The sequence below is a fragment of the Mandrillus leucophaeus genome, unplaced genomic scaffold (assembly GCF_000951045.1).
Source record: "Mandrillus leucophaeus isolate KB7577 unplaced genomic scaffold, Mleu.le_1.0 Scaffold109, whole genome shotgun sequence".
NCBI classification, from domain to species: Eukaryota; Metazoa; Chordata; class Mammalia; order Primates; family Cercopithecidae; genus Mandrillus; species Mandrillus leucophaeus.
Genome location: NW_012099098.1, coordinates 2,456,322 through 2,466,394, shown reverse-complemented (window position 1 = coordinate 2,466,394; position 10,073 = coordinate 2,456,322). Strand labels below are relative to the sequence as shown.

General features: G+C 42.0%; 1 protein-coding gene across 6 annotated transcripts in view; it reads left to right on the top strand.

Annotated features, from left to right (window-relative positions):
- The first annotated feature begins 345 nt into the window (after nucleotides 1–345).
- The window catches only part of RALGPS1 (Ral GEF with PH domain and SH3 binding motif 1), a 265,288-nt gene continuing 255,560 nt past the window's right edge, over nucleotides 346–10,073 (top strand). For all 6 annotated transcript variants that reach the window (XM_011988521.1, XM_011988499.1, XM_011988490.1 and 3 more), the window contains exons 1-2: nucleotides 346–462; nucleotides 3,945–4,052. In XM_011988521.1, coding sequence (XP_011843911.1) covers nucleotides 406–462; nucleotides 3,945–4,052 — 165 coding nt within the window. In that variant the 5' untranslated portion in view covers nucleotides 346–405. The remainder of the gene's footprint in view (nucleotides 463–3,944; nucleotides 4,053–10,073) is intronic.

The window sequence follows — 10,073 nt, the reverse complement described above, 5'->3', positions numbered from 1 at the left end:
AAAGGCCCTGCTCCGATCCAAGGGGCAGCTGCCACTCAGCTGGCTGATGGTCACCATGCAGGAAAATGGGCCCAGTATTGCCAGAAAAGTCAGAAATCCAGAGTTCTGTGTGAAATCTTCCAATTTTTAAATGTTGGTAATTAATTTTAAAAATACCAATACCCTATACAAGCCCATCAAACTGTGTCTGTGGGCCATAGTTCACCTGAAAGCTGCTAGCTGATGACCTTTCTTTAAAGGTCTCCTCAGATGATCTGCTCAAGTCTGGTACAACTTTCGCCTGGGGGTGGGGATAAATTTGTTTTGAAGACTGGTTTTTATGAGCCCCTTTGCCTTGCAGGACTTCTCCAGACAGGTTATGTTACCTGCAGAGACTGCCCTGAAGCTCCCTGTGGCCTGGAGACTATGTACAAGAGGAATGGTCTGATGGCTAGCGTGTTGGTCACCTCTGCCACTCCACAGGTACTGAGGCTGCAAGAATTGGGACAGTGGGTAGAGGGGTCTCCTTTCAGCTAACCCAGGCCCCAGCTGAGGCTTGGACAGCAAGGCAGTAGGGCTCTATGAATACCACCATTCTTAGCACTCCTAAGGCCCCTGGCCACGCCAGGCGTGAGATTTGGGAGGCAGTCAGCCCTGAGGATCAGCATGTTTTCTGAAGTCGTTCTCTTCAAAGAAAAACAAATACCTGCCCAGTCCAGTCGTAGCAAGTGCCACATTCCATTTTGGTGGCAAGAAGGGATCAGACCTTTCCCAGGAAAAGCCGCTGCTGATTATAAATAAGTCACACACATTCCGGAATGAAGTCAGACAGAAGTCATTCCAACTGGCCCTGGGTTCTTATTTACCTTGCTCAGTAGGAAATGGCTGTAAGGACTGGTGGTCTGCAGTGGCCTGGGCTAGGGCCCCTGCCGTGGGGTTTGGGAATTTGCTTTCCATGCTCAGTCATGGCACAGAAGCATGCAGGAAGAGTGGGTGCCATTTGAGGCCCAGGATGCCACCACTCTATTGTGTGTGAAACGCCTCCTCCTCTGACAGATTGGCAGGCCATACCAGGGTTTAAACCCACAAGGCCCTCCTCATTATGCTGGGCTTTTGAAGTGATCCTGGGTAACCAGCCAAAAAGTCACAGGAATCAGTTCATTTCTTATGACCCTTTCAAAAAAATTCAGTGTTTTGATCTCTGGTCCTGAAATCGGAATAGGTTTAAGTAAAGCTGCTACTGCAGCAGAATTGTCATTACCCTCATCGTCATCACCAATGATGTACTTGGGGCAGCTTTTGATTGAACACATCCCCTTGTATGATTGTGTGTGCTTGGGGCAGATACAATGGTGTGCCACTGGAAAGTTATAATACCTGAAATCCTGGGAATGGATTTCTTTTTGTAACTAGAGGAATCAGACTTCTATTTCCATCTAGAGTGACGCTTCTTTCTTCTCTGGTCTGTGTGTGTATATGTGTATATGTGTGTGTGTGTATATATATATAAGTGTGTATATATATGTGTATACACATTATATACATTCACACATATTTGCTGTATATATGTACGTATATGTGTATCCAGCACAAGGTAAGTACTCAGTAAGTATTTATTGAATAATTGAATGAGCAAATGGATGAATACATGTATAACTGAAGTGCGCAATAAATTTTGATGACTGAGTGATACATTTACACCCATATAGCCCCATAATTTGTTGCTTACTATATACCAGGCACTTTTTTGCATGTTCCATGGGCATTGTCTAATTTAATAGTCACAATAGCCCCATCAGGTATATATTATTATTTTATCCCCAGTTTATAGATGAGGAAGCTAAGGCACAGACAGGTGAACAAGCTGGCTTGGAGTCACACAGCTGCCAGGTGGGTGGGGATTCAAACCCTGACTCTCGAGCTGGTGCTCCTAACCATGACATTATACCATCCAAAAGAAAATCCATCCTGTCACCCTGATATATTCTGCTTTCTGGAAGGTGGGTGTAGAAGTACAGAACAGTTTGTACAGAATTGTCTGCTCAGGATCTCCGTATAAGACTGGGAGATGTAGTAGACTGCCAACTCCAGCAGCATCAGGAGAAGTCTTTGTAACTTTTCCAAAGTTCATTCTGCATAGGTTCTCCTCAGGGGAGACTGTCCTGTCACTGTGGAACTTTAAAAATAGTCATGCCTGGGCCAGGTGTGGTGGCTCACGCTTGTAATCCCAGCACTTTGGGAGGCTGAGGTGGGTGGATCACCTGAGGTCAGTAGTTTGAGTCCAGCCTGCCAACATGGCGAAACCCCGTCCCTACTAAAATTACAAAAATTAGCCAGGCGTGGTGGCGGGTGCCTGTAATCCCAGCTACTTGGGAGACTGAGGCAGGAGAATCACTGGAACCCGGCATGTGGAGGTTGCAGTGAGCCGAGATCACACCACTGCACTCTTGCCTGGGCGACAGAGCAAGACTCCCACTCAAAAAAAAAAAAAAAAAAAAAAAAAAAGCCATGCCTGAGCTCACCCGAGTCCCCTTGAGTCAGCTCTCCTGGGAGTGGAGGCAGATTCTGCCAGTTACTTTTTAAGCTTTATTTTATATAACCCATACTATAGCGCTGGGAAGTCGGTTTAATATCACCATTTTACAGATGATAACTGACTCCGTAAAACGAAGTTATTTGTCTGAGTTCAGATAGCAACTGGTGTGGAGCTGGCATTTTAATCAGGCCTATCTGACCTCAGAGCTCTTAACCACTATGGTATGCTGCTTCTTAAGATCATTTTAAGAGTTTTTGGTATAGTAGACTCATTTTAAAATCTTTTGATGACACAGGCCTATCGAAATCTACAGGTTTAAGTTCCTGCTCCTCTTTTAAACTTTACATTTCCAGTTGTTGACTATTGGTTTCCCTCACTGGCCTAAAAACACTCTAGTTTTCAGGAAGATTACAGAGTTTTTCCAGATATAGCCATTTTGGAAAGAGTGAAATAAAAAAGAATTAGTAAAAGCATATTCTCTAAATCCCAGTCCAAGATGCTGAGGTTAATGGAAACCACAAAATCCTTCTTCGTGAGCTGAGACTAATAAAATTGTCTATGAACAGGGCACAATTTTTGGGCAGTAAGCTTGATTAAGCTTGATGAAGTTAAATTAAAGAGAAAGTATATTTAACTTTCTGGGATCCCCAGTGTTGAGATTCATGAAATCAGCCACATTTGAGGAGTTTAACTTGCCTTTTTATGGGAGACTCCCTTCATATACATGCAGGAGGCAGAGTGTCCTTAGCACAAAGGACTCTACTAAATATAACTTTCACACCGGCCTCTAAAGCCAGTTGGTTACCTCTCAGCTCATTAGCAAGCAGGCTTTGAATTCCAAGTGGCCTGCATGATAAATAAGCCTTGAGAGCTACTTTCACATTTTGTGTAACAATTTCCTGCAATGACTTCAAGTAGGAAAAAGAGAGGTAAAACCAGGTAATGTTCGAAAGACATCATGAAGCAGATTGTCTCCTCAGGCCTCCTAAGACATGCAGTCCTGCTCTCCCTCAAGGAAGATTGGGCTGAAATTTTTTACCCCACCAGTAAAACACTGGCCAGAGAAAGTTAGGGTGTGGCAACTGAAGGTATGTGTTTTGGGGTCTGATAGATACAAAAGTAAGTTTACTTTCTGGCTTTCCCTTTCATAGCTGAGATACCTTGGAGAAGTAACATTGCCTCTACTTCCTTATCTATAAAATGGGAACAATAATAATGTGTATTCATAGGGCACACATGAGAAGGAAATAAGAAGATACACGTGCAGTGCTTAACACGGTGCCTGGACTGGGGTAAAGCTCTAATCAATAGAAGCTGTTTTTATTGTACTATTCTATTGGTCTCCCATTCTCAATTCCGAGGAGGTTTGGGAGGCAGTGATTCCAAGTCAGATCATTCAGTTAACACCGTCTCTCCCTGCTCTCCACAGGGCAGCAGCAGCTCGGACTCTCTGGAGGGCCAGAGCTGCGACTATGCCAGCAAGAGCTATGATGCCGTTGTCTTCGATGTCTTGAAAGTGACCCCAGAGGAGTTTGCTGTAAGTGAAACAGAGCTGGTGTGGGTGGCTGGGCACCACAACAGGGCACTAGAGGGCGCCACCACTTAGGCTTTTGGCTCAGATTGGAAACGTTCTATATGCCCAACAAGAGGGGTGTGTTGAGTAAAGTATGTGTCACCCTTTATGAAATACAATGCAGCATTAAAAAGGGTGCTGTCCTGAAATTAACTGCCCTGGAAGGCTGTACGCTATATATATAAAAATGAAAGGAGCAGACTAAAGCATAGTTTGTGGAGAACATGCAATTTTAAAAATGCATGTACAGGCTGGGCGAGGTGGCTCACGCCCGTAATCCCAGCACTATGGGAGGCTGAGGTAGGAGGACGGCTTCAGCCCAGAAGTTCGAGACCAGCCTGGGCAACAGAGGGAGACTGCCTCTCCAAAAATTGGAAATAAAAAAATAAGCCAGGTGTGGTGGCACACACTTGTAGTCCCAGCTACTCAGGAGACTGAGGTGAGAGGATTGCTTGAGCCTGGGAAGTTGAAGCTGCAGTGAGCTGTGATCATGCAACTACATTCCAGTCTGGGTAACAGAGTAAGACCCTGTCTCACAAAAAAAAAAAAAAAAAAAAGAAAAAGAAAGCATGTATAACACATATATGACATGTATTTGCATGAGGTCTGGATTTTTTGTTTACATATTCATAAATATCTGGATCTATATAGCCAAACATATTATTTACTGTAGTATTTGGTCATAGATTCCAGGTAATTAGAATTTAATTTTTCTATTTGTTTATGTATACTTTCTACATTTTTATAATAGCCATTTTCTACAATGATAAACAATATTATTTGGGCAATTAAAAAATATAAATTAAAAAAAGATGTATCTTCAAACAGTGTGTTGCTCCTGGTCTAACTAAGGGACAGTCCCTTGTGGTGGAGCAGTGTTGGCCCCTTGTTTTGCCATGACTTGTTTTCCTCCTTTTGTACCTTGACGGTAGAGGGAGAATATTGACTCTGGGGTGACCTCAAATCTGATTGTGAGTGTTGTCCAAGCATTGAACTTCTCTCCAGAACCCTGGAAGTGTTTCCAACCCATACCCACGTCCTCTCTACCCTCTTTGGTAAAAGAGGTTTCTTGTCCTCCTGGGTGCCAAGGGAAGTAGCTGGGCACCATGTCATTGCTCTGCCATCATTGGCTTCTTCTATGTTTACTTTGTGCCAGGCCACACTGAGTGTGTCTAAGGACATCTCCTTCAGTGTGTCTAAGGGATCATTTTAAAACCTTCAGACTCTCTAGCAGCTCCCTCCTACTAGAATGAGACCCGGAGTTCCTCCTGAGGCCTCCAGTACTCTCTGTGATCCAGCCAAGCCTCCTCTTCTGCACCCAACTCCGTGCTCTCCCACTGTCTTTCTTCCCCAGGCTCACCTGCATCCTCTGTCCTTTTTTCAGTCTTCATGGCTTTTCCTTAGTTGTCTGCTCACTCTGTGTTCAAATGTCTGTCCTTAGGACTTCCACTGAGCTAAAGTAGCATCTTTCTATCATTATCTTTCTCCTTAATTCTGCTCTGTTTTTCTTCATAACTCTTATTACTACCCAACATTACGTTATAGAATAATAATTTATTTTTTTTTTCAAGACAGCATCTCATTTCATCACTCAGGCTGGAGTGCAGTGGCACAGTCACAGCTTACTACAGCCTCAATCTCCCTGGCTCAAGTGATCCTCCTGCCTCAGCCTCCCAAAGTGCTGGGGCTACAGGTGCACACCACCATGCCCTGCTAATTTTTTTTTATTTTTAGTAGAGATGACATCTCACTGTGTTGCTGTGGCTGGTCTCCAGTTCTTGGACTCCACCTCAGCCTCCCAAAGTGCTGGGATTGCAGGCGTGAGCCACCACTCCCGGCCTATATAATAATAAATTTTTATTTCATATATCTTCCACTGGAATATAAACTTTCTAAGGACGGGAACTTATCTGACTTGTTCACTGCATTTTTTCCCAGTGTCCAAAAAATTACTGGCTCATAATAGGTGCTCAGTAAATATGTATTGCCTGAAAGAGTTCAATTCTTTTTTTTTTTTTTTTTTTTTTTTTTTGAGAAGGAGTCTCGCTCTGTCACCAGGCTGGAGTGCAGTGGCGGGATCTTGGCTCACTGAAACCTCCGCCTCCTAGGTTCAAGTGATTCTCCTGCCTCAGCCTCCTGAGTAGCTGGGATTACAGGCACATACCACCATGCCCAGCTAATTTTTGCATTTTTAGTAGAGATAGGGTTTCACCATGTTGGTCAGGATGGTCTCAATCTTCTGGTCTCATGATCTGTTCCCCTTGGCCTCCCACAGTGCTGGGATTACAGGCATGAGCCACCGCACCTGGCGAAGAGTTCAATTCTTACAACAACTCAATGAGGCATATCATTAGCTCCCAATTTTCTGATAAAGTAAGGATCCAACAGATTAATTTTCTTACATGGATTATATAGCAAGGTATTGGCAGAGCCAGGTCTGAAACTCTCATCGCCTAATTACCCATGTAATGCTAGGAAGTAATATTAAGAGCAACTCTTATTTTTGAACACTGATTATGTCTAGGTCTTGTGCTAAATGTTTTACATGCTTTATTTAATTTACTTTTCATAACAGCCTTATAAATTAGGTATAATTATTATTCCCAATTTACTGGTAAGTCAGTCAACACTTAGAGAAGAAAGTTGTCTCTTCACACAGGTAGTACATGCCACAGCTGGGATTAAACCAGGGCTGTCTGGCACTGTAGACCAGTGATTTCCAATAGGAATACAATGTAAGCTCCGTATGCAATTTAAAATTTTCTAGTAATCGGCCGGGTATGGTGGCTCGTGTCTGTAATCCCAGCACTTTGGCAGACTGAGGTGGGTGGATCACCTGAGGTCAGGAGTTCGAGACCAGTTTGATCAACACGGAGAAACCCCGTCTCTACTAAAAATACAAAATTAACTGGATGCCTGTAATCTGATGGTGCATGCCTGTAATCCCAGCTGCTTGGGAGGCTGAGGCAGGGGAATCACTTGAACCCGGGAAGCGGAGGTTGCAGTGAGCCGAGATTGCGCCATTGCACTCCAGCCTGGGCAACAAGAGCGAAACTCCATCTCAAAAAAGAAAAAAAAATTTTCTAGTAACTACATTAAAAAATAAAAGAAGTGAAATTACTTGTGATAATATGTTTTATTTAACCATATATATCCAAAAATACTACCATTTCAAAATACAAGCAACATAAAATTATTAAGATACTTCATATTCTTTTTTTCTCAAACTACGTCTTCAAAATCCAACATGTGTATATGTAAGAAACAGGGTCTCACTCCGTTGCCCAGGCTAGAGTGCAGTGGCTATTCACAGGTGCAGTTACACCACAGTGCAGTGCCTTGAACTGCTGGGCTCAAGTCGTCTTCCTGCCTCAGCCTCCCAAATAGCTCAGACTATAGGCTTGTGCCACTGTACCTGGCTCCAATGTATAGTTTTTACTTTATAGTGCTAGCAACATTTCAAATGCTCAGTAGCCACATGTGGGTAGTGGCTACCATATTGGACAGTGTAACACTAGAGTCCATACTCCTAGCCACAAAGCTGTATTGTCTCTCCTTTAGAGGACTTCATGGATCTCGCAGTCTGATGGCCTAGTTTCTATGTTCTATTTATGTATGTTTACTTGTACTTTTAAGAGTCATGTTTTTTAGCTTCATGAAAGAAGCAATAATGAGGCTTAAAAATCCCTTTATAGCTGTTTACTCTGTGGAATGGCAGAGAGTTAGACTGCATCATAGGAAAACATTGCCTAACAGGACTCCTTGGTGAGACTCAGAGCCTGGTTTTCTAGCCTCAGCCGTAGGGTATTGCTTGGCTTGCTTCAGGCTGCCTTTCTGAGGCTGGGAAGACTGTAGGGAAGGATGGTGAATACTTTTTGAGAATGCAGTGCTAAAACTTTGGCTGTCTCTGCTGTAGCTAGTGTGTCTTTAGCTTACATGTGAAACCAGGTCTCTGGAGTCTTTGGCCTCTGGGAAAGCACTGGAGTGCCTAGGTGTTAGAATTGAACCAGACCAACTGGCATTTTAGTTTCCTGTCTAGTGAAAGAAAAAACCCAGACGTGAAAACCCACTGAAAGAATTATTTGATTCTGGGAAGATGGTGGTGGCAGTAGCATATTTTTAAATTCTCTCTTAATCCGCATTCCCCCACTGCCCCACTATGAATGTTCGGAACAACTAGATAGCAAACCCTGAAACCCAGGAACAAAATTGTAGTAAACCTAGGTGACAAGTTATCCTCATCACCCCCAAAATACAAGTGGTATATATATACGCAACGTATACCACCAACATCCACAAGACCTTCAGGGTATCAGCGTCTGTAGAGGAGAAAGCAGAATAAGCACTGGGGTATTTGATAGACTTGAGAATAGGAGAACCCCAAAGTTGCCAATAGATATTTGCTAGAAAGTTCAGTGCATCAGGGTGGGAATAGCAGTTGAAATTGGCAGGGATTTTGACTATTCAAATAATGGGTGAGTAGAAGGGATCTGTGGAATAGCCATTATGACCTCTTGAAACCAGGCAACTGGGGGGTCCCTTCTAGAATGATGCTGCATACCTAAGAAATTCAGTATGGAGTGGAGTCAAAATGATCAGAAAGGATAGAGATAGTTGTGGCAAAAGATGATCTAAGAGTCTGTGTGTGTGTGTGTGTGTGTGTGAGAGAGAGAGAGAGAGAGAGAGAAAATCTCAAGAAATAGTGGCCGTGGTGTTGAGCACTACATGAAAGCAAACTAAAACACAGCTGTGTGAAGTTAGAAGAGGTACTCTGAACCATATTGCCCTCTAAAAGCTCAGGAAAACTAATTTTGCATAAAAATAAGCAACAGGAAATTATTGCTGTCAAATCTCATTCAAAGTTATTATACAAAAAAAGAGGCAAGAATCCCTATAGACAATGAGAGCATGCCAAAAAACAGACAAAACCTGTAACTGTTTATTTTAAAATGAGCTAAGAGATGTTAAGATCATGCATGAAGAACATAAATCAGAAATACGAAAATCTCAGAAATGAGATGACAGAACTTAGGAAAGACTTAAAAATAAAAGAATTCTGTTGGAAATGAAGATTGAACTAGAAGGAACACAGGAACACATAAACATAACAGAAAATGCCTAAGGGAAGAAACTTTTTCACATGAAAATAAATGAAGAAAGAATAAGACTTTGGGGAAAAGTGACAAATATTCATGATAGGCAAAGAACATCCAACATACAGATAATAGGAATTCCTGAAAGCAGGGAACAAAAAGGCAAGGGAACTTCACAAATAATTAAAACTAAAATTTAGGAAAATGTTCATGAAATTAAAAAAAAAAAAAAAAAGATTTGAAACTGCATGTTGAAAGAGCACACTGTGAAGCCGAGAATGTCAACCCCAAATGGTCAGTACTTTACGTTTGTAAAGACGTATTCTTTACAAATTACTGGATTTTAAAGGAAAAAAAATTATTTGGGCATGTAGGCAAAAACGGCAAATGACATATACAGGAAATGATTAGATTACCATCAGTCTTTTTTGACAGAAACATGTTTTTGCCAAAAGGAAATAGAACTACATAATTAAATAAGGAAAGAAAAAAAAGTGAGCCAAATAATTTATAATATATCCAGCAAAACTGACTTTAAAGTATAAAGGACACAAACAAACTGTTGTGATCGTGCAAGGCCCTAGAATCTTATTCCCCTGAGCCCTTCCTGAGGAGTCTATGAGAGAATGAGTCTTAGACATAGTTACAGAACCATTGCTATAAAGACAGGTAGAGAGCAGTAAACATGCAATTACTTGTGGAATTAAGACTGAATGAGGGTTAAAGGTAGAGGGTATAGTTTGTAATGAATGTGTGCCCAGATGGTAAATATAGTATGACTGTAGGATAAAGTAAATGAAAACTTACGGGATGCTGGAATCTTAGTATATACTCTGTGTCTTTGAGACCAAGATTTTCAAAATAGAAGAAAGGAGATACAGATATAATACAG